The sequence below is a fragment of the Microcebus murinus genome, chromosome 6 (assembly GCF_040939455.1).
Source record: "Microcebus murinus isolate Inina chromosome 6, M.murinus_Inina_mat1.0, whole genome shotgun sequence".
Taxonomy (NCBI): domain Eukaryota; kingdom Metazoa; phylum Chordata; class Mammalia; order Primates; family Cheirogaleidae; genus Microcebus; species Microcebus murinus.
This window is the reverse complement of record NC_134109.1, coordinates 72,544,616-72,564,471: the sequence shown is the minus strand read 5'-3', so window position 1 is coordinate 72,564,471 and position 19,856 is coordinate 72,544,616. Positions and strand designations below refer to the sequence as shown.

The following is a 19,856-nucleotide window of genomic DNA, read 5'->3' as shown; positions in this document are numbered from 1 at the left end:
TGAGGCATCTGCCTTCATATGACCAGAGACACATGTACACCTAATTTATGGCCTTTAATAGGCTGTGGTCCTTTCTGAGTGATGGCTTGATTAACATAGCCATGAGAGTGTTGGTGGATTGGCTATGAAATACTAAGTGTAGACAGGTTTGATTTATGGACCTTTCTTTCCGTCACATTACTCTCAAATTGTCCTCTTCTATCTAGCAACTTTTTGAGTAATTTTTAAGATGAATCTCCAAACTTTTCTGAGCCCAATACCTTAATATAAATAATTTAATGTGTATATGTTAAAAATTTAAAACTGAAATTACATATTATATGCAATGTAAAACATTAAGAAAGTAGAAATTTTAAAGGCAAATTACATTAAATAACTTAAAATTTGATATTATAAATGATACAACTGTTCACTAAAATATGAGCATTGTTTTTATTTAGGTACTTTGCTTTGAGATATTCAGAGAATAATTACCCATTTTATTATAAAACATTATAATAAATACTTGTTTCAAAAGCTGTTATGTTTACAAAATGAATTATATTGATAATTCTGGTATATTTTGTCCTGTACTTCCCAGATTAATAGTTCTTTATTTCTTGTTTAAATATTTACCGTAAGGCACTGGCTAGGCTAAAAAGCTGTGATTCTTGGAAGTGTTCTTTCCCTGTCTCACATGTTTAATATTTTCAATTCATATTCTTTTTTGTATATATTCATCAGTAGCAGGGATTGTGTTTCATGCACTTTATCCCTAGTTTAATGTTTTACTTTTGGTGGATTTGATGAATTTTCTTCCTATTCTCTAATGTCCTTCAACTTTCTGGTGTTGAATATATTCTCCTTTGACTTCCTCTAAATATTTTACTGGGAGACAAATTTAACTGTTCTAATGTCAAATTTGTTTTCTGGCAGCAGGAGTACTTATAGTGTAGATATTGTTCTAAGAAATAAGGAAACTATTCATAAGTCACTTACAAAGGGCCAAAATGTGGCCTTGAAGATAAGTATTGGATTCAGAAAGTTTCAAACCTTTATTGAACCCAAACTGAGGGTCAGGAATCTGTCCTCAGGGACCTCAAAGTCTTATCATTGAAGACTGACCCCAAATAAGGCAATGATGAATGTAATGATAACAATTTGCCATCAGTCAAACTCTGTTTTGTGGAGTTTGCAAATTTCTCATAAAACAAACCACCTCTCCCAAAAGAGGCATTTGTTCCTTTCATCATAAGTATAGACTGTAATAATAAGCACAGAGAAGCTAAAAGAAAATTCTAGGCAGAGATAATGATATGTAGGAAGGCACAGAGCCTAAAATATTTTGACAAATTAAGTCAACAGAAAATATCTAGTATGTTTGAAATATACCATAGAATGGTGGGGTGGTGAAGAATGGGGAGTTTTTCATAAGGACAGTAAGATTAGGATAAGAACTTTGAAGGGTCTGAAATATCAATCAAAGCAAATTGGAATATATTCTATAGGTTGTGGGCAACTGTTGAAGTGGTAAAATAGAAACTATGAAGAAAATTTGTGTAAGGTCATGTTAGTTGCATAAGTTTGCATAAGGTCATGTTAGTTTCAGTGAGGAGAAATTACTATGTTATTCCAACAATCTAGATAACAAATAGTGACCGATTAACCTAAGGCCATGGAGGGTGAGAGAGGAGGGCACCATGGTTAAATTATCTGGTAGAACTGTGAAGATTTGGAAACAGAGTTGCCTCACTGATGACAGTGCATACAGAATAGAGTGGGAAGCTCTAAAATACTGTCTGAAGATTTTCTGCATCAGAATTAGATGGTTTCGAAATAAAAACCATGGGGACTTTTGGAATGGCAGGGTGAGGAGCCTGGTGGAAACTCTCCCCCCACCAAAAGAATCTGACTACAGAAACTTCTAAAACAATATGTTTTATAGTCTCAGGAAATTGTCCTAGGTCATACAGAAAATGGAGAAGCATTCGTTCAAGAAAATCTACTAAATATCGATAAGAACAGCAGGCCTGTGGTTTTAAGCCACTACCTTTACCTCTCCTGCTGCTTCTCCCCTAGCCCCATTATATGAAAACTATACTCCAAGCAGGTGTAGGCAAGAAGACTGGACTCCTCCTCCCCACAGCTCGCAGTCTAGTGCTGTGATTTTATACCATGAGGGGTAAGTGTTGCAGAAACTTCATTTCATGTAGAATCCAATCCGGAGAGGACTGAGACTCTATCTCCCCACCTAGCACCTAGAGTACATGCTCTACTTCAGACATGCCAGGCTGAGAATAGTAGGACTCTTTCATCACCTCTCTCCTCCAGCTTGCTTGTGGAGCAGAAGTTTATGCCAGAAAGAGCAAGCTGAGATGATCAGGGTCTCTGCTCCCCCAGTGCCCACTCAGAGCAGGGCTATCACTTTGGGAGAAGTGGGCTGCTGCAAGAAACAGAGGCAGAGAAATGTAAGGCTTCTCTATTTTGCCATCTTTCAATATCACGTGAATGTCTTTCACTGGTAGAAACTCACAAGAATAGGTTTGCAAGATAGTTTAGAAAATGTAATTTCTGAGCTTATAGTTCTCTATCATACAGAAGAGAATAAGAGAAACTAACATGGGGCTGAACGTCGATGGACAAAGAATCAGAATGTTTCCCTATTGTCTACTCAGCATCCATAGACACTATTTTACCTTTATTTAAACTTGAAAAAATGACAATAGCTTTCAGCTAAAGATGCATCCATCCTGCATAAAAGAGTAACACATTAAGAGATTCTTCATCCTTTCCTCCAAATGGAAAGACAAAAATTGCCATTGGTTACTATATCCTTTTCTGTGTGGTATTGATATCTTTTTTAATTTGGTCATAATCCCACATAAATATTCTGTAATTTAAAGATAATTTGTAAAGTTAATCATCATTTCCTTGAAAAGGAAAAACAAAGTGAAAAAAGGAACTGGAAATTTGTGAACAAATACAACTTAGGAAAAAACATTCTTAGTTTTATAATCATTTTACTAATGGGTTGTGAGACTCAACATTAATGACTGCCTTCTTCTAGTGCTTATTGTATTCTTCTTTGTCTTCATTCAGATCTCTGATGATGGTCATTCTTTACTTGATAGAATGAATCAAATTTTTATTTTTCCTGAGTTTTATAATTTTCACTTACTTTTATTACTTGATATGCAAATACTATGAGGTACAATAGCATATCACTTGGTTTTAGACATGGTCTTCGCTACTCTATTGTATAACAATAATCCTAGTACACCTTGATAATTCAAATCAATTATTTTAGCTGGCTTAATAAGCTCTTTTCTGCTAAATCAGAGGCAAAAGGAAACTGAAAGTCTTCATAACTGTTTGTACTTTCTGAGTAATGGAAAACCATTTCACTCTCTATTGGAAATATTTATTTATTGGAAACCATGATCTGTGAGAACAGTACAGAAAATAAAAATTTATAAATGTTATTAATATGTAGATAGAAAAATATTTTTAGTTTGAAGAGCATATATTTTGTAGGTAGGTGTATGATCTGATTCTGAGTATAGTACCTAAAATTTCTGTAGCAAGTCTGTTAAATTTCTTAATGCTGAGTTTTGTTTCCTATTGATAATATAGGAGTAATATTCTCTATTTTCATTGTTGTGAAGATAGAAGAAAATTCATGCGATGTACATTATATGTGAATATAACTTAATAAATGATAGTTAAAATATAATTTAATTTATAGACAAACATAAAATTACAACATAGGAAAATGTTATATTGGAATAGTTTGTACTTAGAGGAAAAATCAGGATTTATTGCATATATGCTTATATATGGAGGGATTGTCATTTCCCCAAATGTGGCCTATGGTTGGTACAAAAGCATATACCTTGATGGCTTTGGATGATGAGGATGATGATGATAATAAAAATTATGATGCTTTTAATGATTATAGTCTTTCAGTGAAAAGGTTGATCTAGAACTCACATGTTTGATCTTTATTTTTCTTAATGCTTTCTTCATGTCTTTATTCCTGAACGTGTAGATGATTGGATTTAAAAGAGGAGTAAAAATTGTATAAAACACAGAGAGCAGTTTATCAATGGAGACACTGCTGAATGGCCATATGTAGATAAAGATGCAAGGTCCAAAGAACAGTACCACCACTGTAATGTGGGCTGAAAGAGTAGACAAAGCCTTGGAAGACCCCCTGGAGGAGTGATGCCGGACAGTAATCAGGATGACGCTATAGGAGATGAACAGAAAGATGAAACAGAACAGAGAGAGTATTCCACTGTTTGCAATGACCAATAGTTCCAGGATGTAAGTGTCAGTGCAGGCAAGTTTGATCACTCGAGGCAGATCACAGAAAAAGCTATCCACAACATTGGGACCACAAAATGGCAAAGTCACTGTGAAAACCATTTGACTCATAGTGTGCACAAAGCCAGTGGTCCAGGAGAGAAGTGCAAGTCTGATGCAAACACGATGGCCCATAATATGTTGGTAATGGAGGGGTTTGCATATAGCAAAGTATCTATCAATTGCCATAGCTACAAGCAACATCATCTCACTTCCACCTAAAAGGTGAAGGAAAAACATCTGAGTCATGCAGCCCTCATAGGAGATAGTCTTATATTCACTAATTAAATCATAGATCATTTTAGGAGTAGCAAAGGAGGCCAAGGACATATCAATGAAGGAGAGGTTTGCTAGTAGGAAGTACATGGGAGAATGCAATTGAGGTTCCAATTTCACTACAAAGATAATGATGAGGTTACCTAACATGATGGATATGTAGATAATGGAAAAAAATAAGAAAAATAAAATCTGTAACTCATGAGACTCTGTGAGTCCCAACAAAATAAATTCAGACACTATGGAATGATTTTGTTGTTCCATTTGTTGGGCTGTTGGCATATATTACCTAAAACAAAATAAAACAAAAATAGATTAAATTCTGTGAGACAAAACTGAGAGATGAAATACATATTTGCTCAACTCTGCTTCCTAATATCCACTTAAATGTGCAAAAAGAATCAAATGTATTGAAAATCCATCTAAAAATTTTAAAAAGTAGGCATACTTTCTCAGCAAAGATTATGAAAAGTATCTGCCATAAACCAATATGTTTGAAGAAATTGAAGCCATCAGTATGTAACTCATATCTACACTAATCTTTTGAAATTTGAGAAACAAATTTATTGGTCCTCTATAAGCAAAGAAGAGGGCTCTTCTATCTTGAAATCTATGTCTACACTCCAAAATGTAAAGGACATGTGAGTGAAGGAGAAGCCATATGGTTTTCTAATTGAGAAGGACTAAGAAAAATGAAATTGATTGCATGGAATATGAAACAGTGACAATCTAGGAGTCGCTTATGTAGTTATCACTGAAAGTCAGATAAGCAGAGATACTAAACACAAGAAATCTTTTAGACACATGAACCTATGGTTGGTGAAATTGAGATGGCCTCTCACATTCTTTTTCCCTAAGGTGGCAGAAGGGTCCAAATATCTGAGTCTTCTCCCATGGGCACAGATTTTACATTTGGGCCTATGATTTAGTATATTGGGAGATATAGTGTTCAGAGATAATATTGAATGTTTGCTGCTGGCTTCTTACTATCTCATTGACCTTACTTCCTCTAACAAGTAGATGAATGTCTGAACAGTTTCTTAAACCATTCACGTAATTTATATGAATATTATAAATGCAGAACTCTTATAAACAAGGGGGATCTCCAGGGAACATCTCCACGTTATTGTAGATGGGTAAAGCATTACACATTCCCATGTGTAATGCCTAGTCTTCATGGATTCTAGTTTTATGTCTAGAATATTTTATCACTTTATTATATTAAAACAGACTAATTAACTAGCAATTAGTGGAGGTGGGGATCACGTCCCAACCTCACTTCTCATAAGAAAATAAATTTCAAAATCAAACAAGCCCATCAATAAATGGGCAATGGAAATGAACAGAATCTTTTCCAAAGTGACAGAATAATGGCCAGCAAACATATAACAAAATGCTCAACATCTCTAATCATTAGAGAAATGCAAATCAAAACCACAATGAGATATCACCTAACCCCAGTGAGATTGGCCTTTATCAAAAAATCCCAAAACAACAAATGCTGGTGAGGATGTGGAGAGATAGGAACACTTTTACACTGCTGATGGGACTGCAAATTAGTGCAAACTCTGTGTAAAAGAATTTGGAGATACCTCAAAGAGCTAAAAATAGAAATACAATTCGACCCAGTAATAGCATTATTAGCTATCTACCCAAAAGAGCATAAGACATTCTATAATAAAGACATCTTCACCCGAATATTGATGGAAGCACAACTCACTATTGCTAGGACATGTTAACAACCCAAGTGCCCTCCAATTCATGAGTGGATTATTAAAATTTGGTATATGTATACAATGGAATATTACTCAATTATATGAAATGACAGTGATCTAGCACCACTAATATTTTCCTGGATCGAGCTTGAGCCCATATCCGAAGTGAGGAGACACAACGTAAGAAGAATGGGCTCCACATGTACTTGCCACCAAATTGGTAATGACTGATAAACAGTATGGTGTTCAAAGTTGGTGGAGTTCTCCAGGGATTTGGGGGTTGGGGGGTAGAGCCACAACTGAGGGATGCAGTGAGCATTGTGGAGGGAACGGCAAACCTCTAACCCTTGCTAGGGAGAGGCAAAGATATAAAATATAAACAAAATGTTTGTACGGTCATATTTTCCTGAAATAAAAACAAAAAACAAAAACAAGAAAATTTCAGAGAGGTAAAATATTTTCATCTGTAAAGATAAAATTATGATATTAGTAAAAGCAAACGTGGTTAAATATTGTTTTAACATAATAGAGTGATAAAAAATATTCTAGACATATAACTAGAACCCATGAATATAAAGACTTATATATTTGACTATGGAAATGAAAAAATAAGAGTGAACACAAGAAAAATATGAGACTATATTTTCCACACATGAAACAAAAAGATGTTAACCCTGATTTATAAACATTTAGCACTAAGGAAAGGTTAAATAAACAACAGAAAAGTGTGCAAGTCCTATGGATTGTCAATTCACAAAAGTAGAAGTGAAAATATCTATAAAGACACAAGTGCTCAATTTTATTTACAATTTTAAAAAGAAAGTAAACTAACAAAATATATAGCTTTATCATCATATTAAAAATATAAATTCAATTTTGATGATGATATGAGATAACGGTATAAGTAGTCTCATATACTACTTTTTGAACATTGGCACAGTATTTGGTGGGGAAATTAAGCACTTCATCCAATATTTAAAAGTTTTGCAACAGTTTAACAAAGAACTTCCATGTCTAAGATGAATTTCAAATAAAAATGAAAAATAATGCTCATTGTTCAAATAACCAAATTTAGAAAGCACCTCAAAAATGCATCTTAAGTACATGATTTAAAAATAGACACCTCTATTGCTGATATTAAAAGTATGATATACTATGCATTTTAGATTTTAGACTATGATACAATTTAATGAAAAATTATGCACATATGCATATAAATTTCATAAAAATGTAGGAGAACCATAACTTCACTAAATTATTAGCAGTGTTTATCTCTGGTATTAATAGATTGGCTTATAGGATTTAAGTCAGATTCTAATTTTTATAAATTTAATATCTATAACATTTAATTGGGTTAAATTAAATTCTAACCCTGGATAAATACCTCCAAATATATAGTTGGCATTTTGCTAACAAGGAATTCAAATCAGAGAATCACTTATTTTACATATAGTAGTAAAATAATTTTTTAAATGATATTAAATAACTTGGGGTTAGCGATAGTAACTGGTTGTGTGGGTTCATCATCTGCTACCTAAAATATTTAGTGTTGCAGCAGCTCCAAAATTGATGGCTCCAGATTGATGACTATTAATTTGGAAATATACTACAGATAGTCTTGATTGAAATATATTCTAAGTCATGTATTCAGTTTAAAATTTTGTTTATTTATAATTGACATATAATAATTATACATTTCCAGTACATTATGATATTTCATTACATTGCATAGTATTCAAATCAGGGTAGTTAATATGTTCATCATCTCAAACCTTTGTCATTTCTTTGTGGTGATAACTTTCAATATCCTCTTTTCTAGCTATCTTGAAATATATAAATGTTGTTAAGAGCTACAGTCATCCTACTAAGTAATAAGACACCAGAACTTATTTTGCCTAATTGTAATTTGGTATCTGTTAACCATCCTCTACCCATCCCTCTTCTCCATTTCCTCCCCAGCCTCTGGTAGCTACCACTGTACTCTCTACTCCTACTGAGTCAACTTTTTTAGATTCCACATATAAGTAAGATCATGTGGTATTTGTCTTTTTCTGCCTGACTTACTTAACATTATGTCCTCCAGGTTCATTCATATTACCACAAATAACAGTATTTTATTAATCTTTATAGCTGAATAATATTTATTTGTGTATATATAGCATATTTTCTTTTTCCATTCACCCACTGATGGCCACCTAGGTTGATTCCATTCCTTGGCTATTATGTATAAAGCTGCAATACATATAAGACTGCAGATATCTCTTCAACATATATCAGCTTTTGACAAACCACTTTTACCAGGAAGGCAGGAAGATGTTTTTCTCTCCATCCCTTCTAAAATATCCTCTGAGAATTACTAAGAAAATTCTTGGAAAGAAAAACAATAAGGGAGACAAAGCCAATATTAAGATGTTCTATAAAAAAAGAGTAATTAAGATAGTACCTTACTTTCATAAGAATAGATAGAATGACAAATAGAAATCTTAGGATTCAGAAACACAGTCATGTATTAAAAATGTGATGTTTAGAATAAAGGTGACTTCCAAATCATTGGGAAGTTATTTTGAAACATGTGTGGTTAGCTTTTGGAGAGTTAAAGAAAACTAAATTTAAATGTTTTGAATATTTAAATGATCATTCAAAACTAAAAGAACTGGAAATATATAGGTGAATATAAATACTTTGTTGTATTTTATAATACTGGGTTGGTGAAACTTTTTGAAGAATTATTATAAGTCTGGAAATCATAATATTAAGATTCATAGATATTATTCAGTAAAAATGAGCAATATCTCCATTATCTCAAAAACAAACAAATTACAAGGAGCAAAAGCTGAATGGGCGAAAACAGCCACATATATTATGTCCTTAACATCAAATTTTAATACAACAATAATGAAAATTTCAAGAGCCTTATATAAAAATAATCAGCTAAGGAAAGATAAAAATGCTTAAGAAAATATACAAATAATGTTTGAACAAGTGAAATAATAGTTTAATTTGAATGAAAAATAGCTTGCTTTCATGCCCATCATGGTATTTTAGTTAGTTGTTTTGGATGGTAAAATTACATCTCATTATATTTTTCTATACCGCTTGATATCTCACAAATATTCTGCAATAAACATGTTTTACTTCTGAAATTAGAAAAAAATTAAAATATTTTATTTAATAAAATACAAGCATAAAAATATGACAGGTTTTTTTCCTCCATACCTCTTGCTTGCTTTGAAAGTCACTGAGACTGTTTTAGGATATTTTCACTTAGTTCCACTTTCTTCAGTCATCTTTATGTTCCAATGCTAATAATGGAGAAATCTCTTTCATTATGAAGCTGTATAAGACATGAGGAAAAAGTCAATTAATGACCCTGGGAAAACCTTGCGTCTTGCAGATTAATTCCCTCAGCAATTAAAGGCCATGCACCTGGCAAGTTAGAGTTTTTGGAATCTCTCATTAGCTTTTCACCATAAAGAAGAAACAAAAATAAGGCATCACCAACCAAACATAATACCCATGTTTCCAGGCATAGCCATGGATATAAAAGCTGAATGTCTATTTAAAAAGTAGATAACTTTGAATTTTCAAGTGTCCAAGGTAAGAATTTAGAAGCACAATATAGAGATAAGATTAATTTTATATTTCACTTTATTATAGAAAATTTCTTAGGAAACATTTGTGGTCATAAACATCTCTTTGTACGTCTGGTAAAATTTGGTTGTGAAATCATGTGGTCCAGGACTTTTCTTTTTAGGAAGGGGTTTTTATTGCTGTTTCAATTTCAGTATTTGATATTGGTCTGTTCAGGTATTCGATTTCTTCCTGGTTGAGCATAGGGAGGTTGTGTGTTTCTAAGAGACTTACCTAGAAATGATACAAGCCATATATGACAAACCCACAGCTAATGTTATACTGAATGGGAAAAAACTGAAAGCATTTCCATTTAGAACTGGAACAAAGCAAGGTTACCCACTATCTACACTTCTACTCAACATAGTGCTGGAAGTCCTTGCTATAGCAATCAGACAAGAGAACAGAATTAAGGGCATCCAAATGGGAGCAGAAGAGATCAAGCTCTCACTCTTTGCTGATAGTATGATGTTATACCTAGAAAACCCAAAGGATTCAACCAAGAGACTCCTTGAATTGATAAATGAATTCAGTAAAGTCTCAGGATATACAATCAATACACACAAATAAGAGGCATTCATATACGTCAACAACAGTCGAAGTGAAAACCAAATCAAAGACTCAATTTCCTTCAAAATAGCAACAAAGAAAATGAAGTACCTAGGAATATATTTAACTAAGGAGGTAAAAGACCTCTACAGGGAGATCTATGAAACACTGAAGAAGGATATAGTAGAGAATATAAACAGATGGAAGAACATACCATGCTCGTAGGTCAGCAGAAACAACATTGTTAAATATCTATACTACCCAAAGTGATCTACAGAGTCAATGCAATCCCTATTAAAATACCATCATCATTCTTCACAGATATACAAAAAACAATTTTACACTTTGTGTGGAACCAGAGAAGACCCATATAGCAAAAACAATCCTAGACAATAAAAACAAAATGGGAGGTATCAATTTACCAGACTTCAAACTATATTATAGGCTATAGTAATTAAAACAGCTTGTCACTTGCACAAGAAAAGGGACATTGACCAGTGAAACAGGACAGAGAACCCAGATATAAAACCATCCTCATATAGCTATCTAATCTTTGACAAAGCAGAAAAAAAGCATACACTGGGGAAAAGAATCCTTATTCAATCAATGGTGCTGGGAAAACTGGATAGCCACATGTAGAAGATTGAAACAGGACCCACACTTTTAACCCCGCACAAAAATCGACACATGCTGGGTAACAGACTTGAACCTAAGGTCTGAAACTATTAGAATTCTAGAGGAAAACATTGGAAATACTCTTCTAGACATTGCCCTAGGTAAAGAATTTTTTTTGTTTGTTTGTTTTTTTTGTTTTTTTGTTTTTTTTTTTTAATTATTTTTTTTATTTTGGTATATTATGGGGGTACAGATTTTAAGGTTTCAATAAATGCCCATTTCCCCCCCTCCCCCCAAAAGTCTGAGTCTCCATCATGACCATCCCCCAGATGGTGCACATCTCACTCACTATGTATGTATATTCCCGCCCCCCTCCCCCCTCCCACCTGCCCAATACCCTATTACTGTAGCACCTATGTGTCCACTTAGGTGCTACTCAGTTAATACCAGTTTGCTGGAGAATATATCTGGTGCTTGTTTTTCCATTCTTGGGATACTTCACTTAGTAGTATGGGTTCCAGCTCTAACCAGGAAAATATAAGGTGTGCTATATCACCATTGTTTCTTAGAGCTGAATAGTACTCCATGGTATACATATACCACATTTTATTAATCCATTCTTTGATTGATGGGCACTTGGGCTGTTTCCACAGCCTTGCAATTATGAATTGTGCTGCTATAAACATTCGAGTGCAGGTGTCTTTTTTGTAGAGTGTCACTGGATCATTTGGGTAGATGCCCAGCAATGGGATTGCTGGATCAAATGGTAGATTCACTTGTATCGCTTTAAGGTATCTCCATATTGCTTTCCACAGAGGTTGAACTAGTTTGCAGTCCCACCAGCAGTGTAGGAGTGTTCCTCTCTCTCCGCAACCACGCCAGCATTTATTGTTTGGAGATTTTTTGATAAAGGCCATTCTCACTGGGGTTAAGTGATATCTCATTGTGGTTTTGATTTGCATTTCCCTGATGATTAGAGATGTTGAGCATTTCTTCATATGTTTGTTGGCCATTCTTCTGTCTTCTTTAGAAAAATTTCTGTTCAAGTCCTTTGCCCACTTTTTAATGGGGCTATTTGATTTTTTCTTCCTAATTTTCGTGAGTTCTAAGTATATTCTAGTTATCAGTCCCTTATCGGATGCATAGGATGCAAAAATTTTCTCCCATTCTGTAGGTTGTCTGTTTACTTTCATGACTATTTCTTTGGCTGTGCAGAAGCTTTGTAGTTTGATCATGTCCCATTTATTTATTTTTGTTGCTGCTGTGATTGCCTTTGGGGTCTTCTTCATAAACTCTTTGCCCAGGCCGATGTCTAGGAGAGTGTTTCCAACTTTTTCCTCTAGAGTTCTAATAGTTTCATATCTTAGGTTTAAGTCTGTTATCCAGCGTGAGTTGGTTTTTGTGAGAGGTGAAAGGTGTGGGTCCTGTTTTAGCCTTCTACAGGTGGCTATCCAGTTTTCCCAGCACCATTTATTGAAGAGGGATTCTTTTCCCCAGCGTATGTTTTTGTCTGCTTTGTCAAAGATGAGATGGCTATATGAGGATGGTTTTATATCAGGATTCTCACATCTGTTCCACTGGTCAATATTCCTGTTTTTGTGCCAATACCATATTGTTTTAATTACTACAGCTTTGTAGTATAGTTTGATATCTGGCATATTAATGCCTCCCATTTTGTTTTTGTTGCCTAGAATTGCTCTTGATATTCGGGGTCTTCTTTGGTTCTAGGTAAAGAATTTATGAAGAAGACCCCAAAGGCAATCACAACATCAACAAAAATAAATAAATAGGACCTGGTCAAATTAAAAAGCTTCTGCATAGCCAAAGAATCTGTCAAGAGAGCAAACAGACAACTCACATAATGGGAGAAAATTTTCCCAAGCTACACATCTGATGAAGGGCTGATAACTAGAATCTATTTAGAACTCAGGAAAATCAGCAAGGATAAATCAAACAACCCTATCATAAAGTGGACATAGGACATGAACATAAAGTTTCCAAAAGAAGACAGAATAATGGCCAACAAACATATGAAAAAATGCTCAACATCTCTAATCATCAGGGAAATGCAAGTCAAAACCACAATGAGATATCACTTATCTCCAGTGAGAATGGCCTTTAATAACAAGTCCCAAAACAATAAATGTTGGTGTGGATGTGGAGAGATAGGAATACTCCTACATTGCTGGTGGGACTGCAAACTAGTTCAGCCTCCATAGAAAGCAATATGGAGATACCTTAAAACGATAAAAGTGGATCTACCATTTGATCCAGCAATCCCATTACTGAGCATCTACCCAAAAGAACAAAAGTCACTCTATGAAAAAGACACCTCCACTCAAATGTTTATAGCAGCACAATTCACAATTTGCATAGATGTGGAAATATCTGAAAGGGTAAACAATAAATGAGTTGATTAATAAAATGTGGTATATGTACACCATGGAGTACTATTCAGCAATAAGAAACAATGGTGATATAACACCTCCTGTATTTTCCTGGCTAGAGCTGGAACCCATTCTATTAAGTGAAGTATCCCAAGAATGTAAAAATAAGTACTACATGTACTCACCAGCAAATTGGTATTAACTGATCAACACCTAAGTGAACATACAGGAATAACATTTATCGGGTGTTGGGCAAATGGGTGGGGAGGGAATGGGTATACATATACATGATGAGTGTGATGCACACCAACTGGGGGATGGACACGCTTGAGGCTCTGACTCAAAGGGGGAGGGGGGCAAGGGAAATATATGTAACCTTAGCATTTGCACCCCCATAATATGCTGAAAAAATTTTTAAAAAAATAAATGACTTATGCAACCAACTATTTTGTCCAATTTTGTTGTTATTTCAGTGAAAAACATGGTCAATAGGGTCCTAAATTACTTCATTGTTGTCTCTGAATCAGTAACTTTATTCATTGATTATTTACACACTCATAATGTAGACCCTTTTAAGAAAATAGCATACCTGTTAAAGGAGTTGATGAAATGGAATTATCTTCCATTTCCTAGTTCTATTTTTCTCTCCTACAGTGGCTGATCACAAATATTTTTTTCATCTGGCAATACCTATGGTTATATTTCTTTCTCTCCTTATATCAGGAGACAAAATCATCTCCATTCCTAATACAAATATTTTTATTAAATATTAAAAAGACACAAAATTTTATTCTTCATAAAATATATAGACAATAAATGATAATATCAACATGCATTAACCCACCATCCATACAAACGAAAAGATTATTTCATTTCTTTTTTTCTTTGATTTATTTTATGTTTTTGAAAATAAATTCCTGAATCTTTGATATTATTCCAAGGTATGCTTATATATATCATATGAGGAGATATTTGAAAGATTTCTTATAGATTATGATATCAACATGACTAAATGTGCTTTTATAAGCACATTTCATCTTTTCAACACTGCCAGTTAAAGCCTGAATCCCTTTTTATGTCTCTTAAATAAAATGTCTTCTGAGAGACCCTTTGAGTATCTCCAACATATTTATCAGTCAATGGTTTTATTCTGCTTCATTATTCTAGACACAAACTGCCTTCTTGTTTTGTCAAGCATTATAACCTTCACAGCAAATTCTTTGTCAAAGAACATTGTAGAAAAATTAAATTTAATTTATTCCCATTAACCAATTACATGTTTATAGAACCAGGAAAAAGGCCTGAGACAACTTTATGGGTAGCTGTGATTGTTCTATCATCATTTATTAGTTTTGCCTGTTCTTGAACTTTATATAACTCAAATTAAGTAGTATTCACTATTTTATGACTGTATTTTTCACTTATAATATCTGTGAGATTCCTCCATAATTTCATCCTTTTTAAATGTGGATATTCATTATATGATATTCTATACTTTTTTCAATCTATTCACCTCTTAAACACTTGCATTATTTCCAAAGTTGCTATAAACATTCTTGTACATTTCTTATGGATATAATCACTCATTTCTCTTAGGTATATACCTCAGAGTGGAATTGCTAGATGATGGCTAAGCACGTCTATTAGAAACTGCTGAAGGGTTTTACTCTCCCACCAGCAATGTAAAAGTTTCAGTTGTTCCACATCCTTTCAGACATTGCTATTCTCAAGCCTTTTTAATTTTGGCTATTTTGTTCGGTACATAGCAATACTGATTGCGAATAAAATTTGCATTTTCCTGATTTTTGATGGTACAGAACACCTGTTTATATTATACTAACCATTTGAACATTCTCTTTTGTGAGGTACCTATTGAACTTTTTTGCCCAAATCTCATGAATAGTTGACAGTTTAGATGAAATAAGTAAATTCTTTGAAAGCACAATTATACTAGTCACAAAAGAAGAAACAATGTGGATATTGTGTATTTATAAAAGAAATTAAAACTATAAATGACCCTTTAAAAAGTGCAAGAATCAGTTGGCTTCATTGATGAACTCTTCCAAATGTTTAAAAATGAGATAATGCAAATGCAGAGAAAGAAGGGATACTTCCCAAATAATTGTATTGGTCTAGAATGAAACTGATATTAAATTTAACCACTTCGGTACGGGGGCTCACTGGCCGTGAAACCTTGCCCACAGCCAGCACTCATAGTCTGCATGATAGTTTGTGCTATGCATTGACAATGAATCCGTTTTGCTCTTGTGTGATGAGGAAAGCTTTAAAACACTGAGTTTGTTTTACTTTACAAGCAGCTTTATTTGTAATGTAAATCAGAATAGGTGATGTATACATATATGTTTTCATTACATTATTTTTAAATGTTCACAACTTTATTTTGATAAATGAAAAATTAGAAAAGTCATATCATGGCTGTCGGCTAAAGTCAACCCTCGGCTGTGCACCTCCATATCACGGTGGTTGGCTAAAGTCGACACGTCTGATCATCTGTGGCTATCAACTATAGTAGACGCTCGTATGGAAGTGGTTAACAAGGATATGAAAGCCTAACCAGATATGAGAAACACATGAACATAAAGCAAAATGTTATAAAGAAAATCTTAACAAGTAAAATATATAAAATGTGTAATATTCAAGTTGACTTAACGTTTGGACAATCAATCAGTATAGTTCATCACATTAACAGGGTAAAAGATAACTGTATATAATCATAACAAGTGATGTTCATAAACCATTTGATAAAGTTCAACCACCCATTTATAATTAAAAAATAAAAGGCTTAATAAGCTAGAGGTGGAGTAAATCTTCCACAATTTGATTAAAGAAGGTAAAAAAAATATTGTCAGCCAATGTATATCTAAGATTGAAAAAGATTAAGACCAGAAAAACAGTGTCGACTATTACTACTTCTATTCATATTTTGCTGGAGATCTTAGCAAGCATATAAAACAAAAATGAGAAACAAAAGGCATAAATATTGGAAAAGAAGAAACAGAACTCTCTTCATGCAGAGATGACATAATTATGTAAGAAATCAAAAAAATAAAGCAACATTCATTAAAATTAATAAGTAAGCAAGGTTTATGAATTCATGACTAATATACTAAAATTAATTACCATAATATGCAAAAGATCTATGAGACCTCTTAATTCACAACTATAAAATATTGCTGAGTAAAATTAAAGAAAACTTAAGGAAAGGAAGAAATATATTTTATGAACGACAAGGTTCAATATTACTCAGGCATCCAATCCCGCTCCCACCATTCCTCTATACATTTAGTACAGTTACCTTAAAGAGCATAGCAGGTTTTCTTGTGAAAATGGACAAGGATATTGTAAAACATATATGAAAACACAAAGAGCTTTATTTTTGTTTTTTTAATTCAAAATATTACATGAGTACAAATGTTTAGGTTACACATATTGCCTATGTGCCATCCAAGTCAGAGCTGCAAGTGTGCCCATCCCCATTCTGTGTGCATTGCACCCATTAGGTGTGAATTTACTCATGCCCCTCCCCACCACCTGGCCGACTCCCAATGAATGTTACTTCCATATGTGCACATAAATGTTGATCAATTACTACACATTTAATGGTAAGTACATTGGTGTATATTTTTCCATTCTTGTGATACTTCACTTAGAAGAATGGGCTCCAGCTCCATCCAGGATAATAGAAGAGGTGTTAGTTCACCATTGATTTTTGCGGCTAAGTAGTACTCCGTGGTATACATATATGACATTTTATTAATCCAATCATGTATGACGGGCACGTGGGGATCTTTGCAACTGTGAATTGTGCTCCTACAAACATTTGGGTGCAGGTATCTTTATTACAGAATGACATTTTTTCTTTCAGGTAGATACCCAGAGTGGGATTGCTGGCTTGTTGGTGGTTCTACTTTTAGCTCTTCGAGGTATCTCCATATTACTTTCCGTAGAGGTTATTCTAGTTTTCAGTCCCACCAGCAGTGTATGAGTGTTCCCATCTCTCCACACCCATCCCAGCATCTGTTGTTTTTGGACTTTTCGATAAAAGCCATTCTCACTGGAATTAAGTGATATCTCATTGTGGTTTTGATTTGCATTTCCCTGATGATTAGAGATATTGAGCTTTTGTTCATTTTGATCATTATGAGACAAAGTTGACGATATGGAGAGGGCAAACCATTCAGTGGTATTTGAATTCATTGTGCTGGGACTTTCTAAATTCTCAGAATCTTCAGATTTTATTCTTTCTGGGATTCTTTGTGGTCTGTGTGGTAATTGTATTAGGAAATTTTCTCATCTTGGTCACTGTGACCTTTGACTCATGACTTCACACACCAATGTATTTTCTGCCTATCAATCTTTACTGTATTGTTATGATCCTGGCATCTTTTGCTACTCCTAAGATGATTGTGGATTTTTTCTGAGAATGGAAGACCATCCCCTAGTGGGGATGTTATTCTCAGATGTTTTTTATGTACCCCATGGGTGGAAGTGAGATGATGTTGGTGTAGCTATGGCAATAGACAGGTATGCTGCCATATGCAACCCCCTCCCATGACCATCATGAACCCACAGGTGCTCACTGGGCTACTGTTATCCTCCTATGCAGTTGCATTTGTGCATTCATCTAGTCAAACAGCTTTCATGTTGAATTTGCTTTTCTTGGTCCCAATGTTGTAGACAGCTTTTTCTGTGATCTTCCTCTCATGATCAAACTTACCTGCAAGGACACCTACATTCTACAACTTCTCATCATTGCTGACAGTGGCCTGCTGTCCCTGGTCTGTGTCCTCCTCTTGCTCATCTTCTACACAGTCATGATATACTTAGTTAGGCACCGTGCTGCTTGTGGATCCTCTAAGGCCTTCTCCACTCTCTGCTCACATCCCAGTTGTGACTCCCTTCTTTGCTCCATGTGTCTTCATCTATGTATGGCCCTTCAGCAGATACCCTGCAGACAAAATTCTTTTCATGATTTGCTTAATTTTTACACATCTCTTAAATCCTACTATTTATATGTCAAGAAAGCGAGTAGTAAAAGCAGCCATTAAGAAAATAAGGACTCAACATATGAATTTAAAGCAAACTTTTTAGATGATATTTCTGAAGAGACACTCTCCTGTTTGTACATCATTAGCAAATTAATTTTTAATGTATTTTAAATTATGTATAAGGAAACATAGATGTAATTATTAAAAAGCAAACACCTTTTCTGTAACCTTTAACGGTTAAAGGTCTACAGTCTGGCGGGTGTACATTTAAACCCCACTTTCCACTTTCTGTGATACAAATGTCAACAAAATAAATAAGTTCCCTATGATTCAGTTTTTTTAATCTATAAAACATTGTTTATGTGCTTCTTTCATTATTATCATTGTTTCATTATTATTGTTGTTGTTGCTGTTATTTGTAATCTATGTTTAGAGAATATGCACAGATTACACCTCACCATAGTTATTTGTTCAAGAGCATGGTTAACTACTGCTGAGTGCTAAAAAAAAAAAACAACTGCATTTTCTGGGTAACCCCTGGTTAATGTGTATTAAATTTTACTTGCCACAGGCACAATACATCCAACCATTCTTCACATGATTTGTGAGCCTACACACCACCAGAAGATATATTCGGGGCTTCAGGAAACTAACAGTCTATGGATGGAGCGACCAAACTAAATTTTCTACTGTGTTGTGTCATCAACAGCATTGTCACATGATGCACAGGGTGCTGTGGCAGGGCAGGGGGCATCTAGGTAAAGACAAGGTGTGAAGATTTCCAGGAGGAGGAGGTGCTTAGAGTGAGCATCAGCTAGATGAAGGAGAAAGGCATTCCAGATAAAGGAATGCATGTGAGAATGCATGAAAGCATGAAAATGACACATTGGAGAAACATACATAATTTCATTGAGCTAAGCATGGGATTTGATGGTAAGAGGTGAAGTAGAGAGGTAGGTCAAATGCAGCCTGATCATATAACAGAAGACCCAGGACACTCCTTGATATTCAAAACTATGTGATATAAAGTTAAAAAGACAGGAAGAAATACAAAAGTAAGCATAAACCATCCCTGCCCAGATTTGTACGTTGTACTGCTTCTGTTCCAAGTTTACCTCCACCTTTTCAGCTCTGTTTGGGATATTTCTCTTTTGCATTCAGGCAATTAGGTCTGCACATGAATAAAAGGCCAAAAGACTTTTATAGTAACTGGTTATGGGAGGAGAGGCCTACAGTCTTTCAACTTCAGCATAAATCCAAAACACAATCATATGCCCTTTATTGGCTATGTCATAGCTGGGATCCAGAAGAGCCATTCCACCGACAGCAGA

At 34.4% G+C, this 19,856-nt stretch overlaps 1 protein-coding gene and 1 pseudogene across 1 annotated transcript; one reads left to right on the top strand and one right to left on the bottom strand.

Moving 5' to 3' along the window:
* Positions 1 to 3,924: 3,924 nt before the first annotated feature.
* On the bottom strand, positions 3,925 to 4,884 carry LOC105864592 (olfactory receptor 4K13-like). Its single transcript, XM_012752567.3, has one exon. The coding sequence runs from the start codon at positions 4,882 to 4,884 to the stop codon at positions 3,925 to 3,927; it is 960 nt and encodes a 319-aa protein (XP_012608021.1).
* A 12,812-nt stretch (positions 4,885 to 17,696) lies between these two features.
* LOC109730533 (olfactory receptor 4K13-like) lies at positions 17,697 to 18,628 on the top strand (annotated as a pseudogene).
* The last annotated feature ends 1,228 nt before the right edge of the window (positions 18,629 to 19,856 follow it).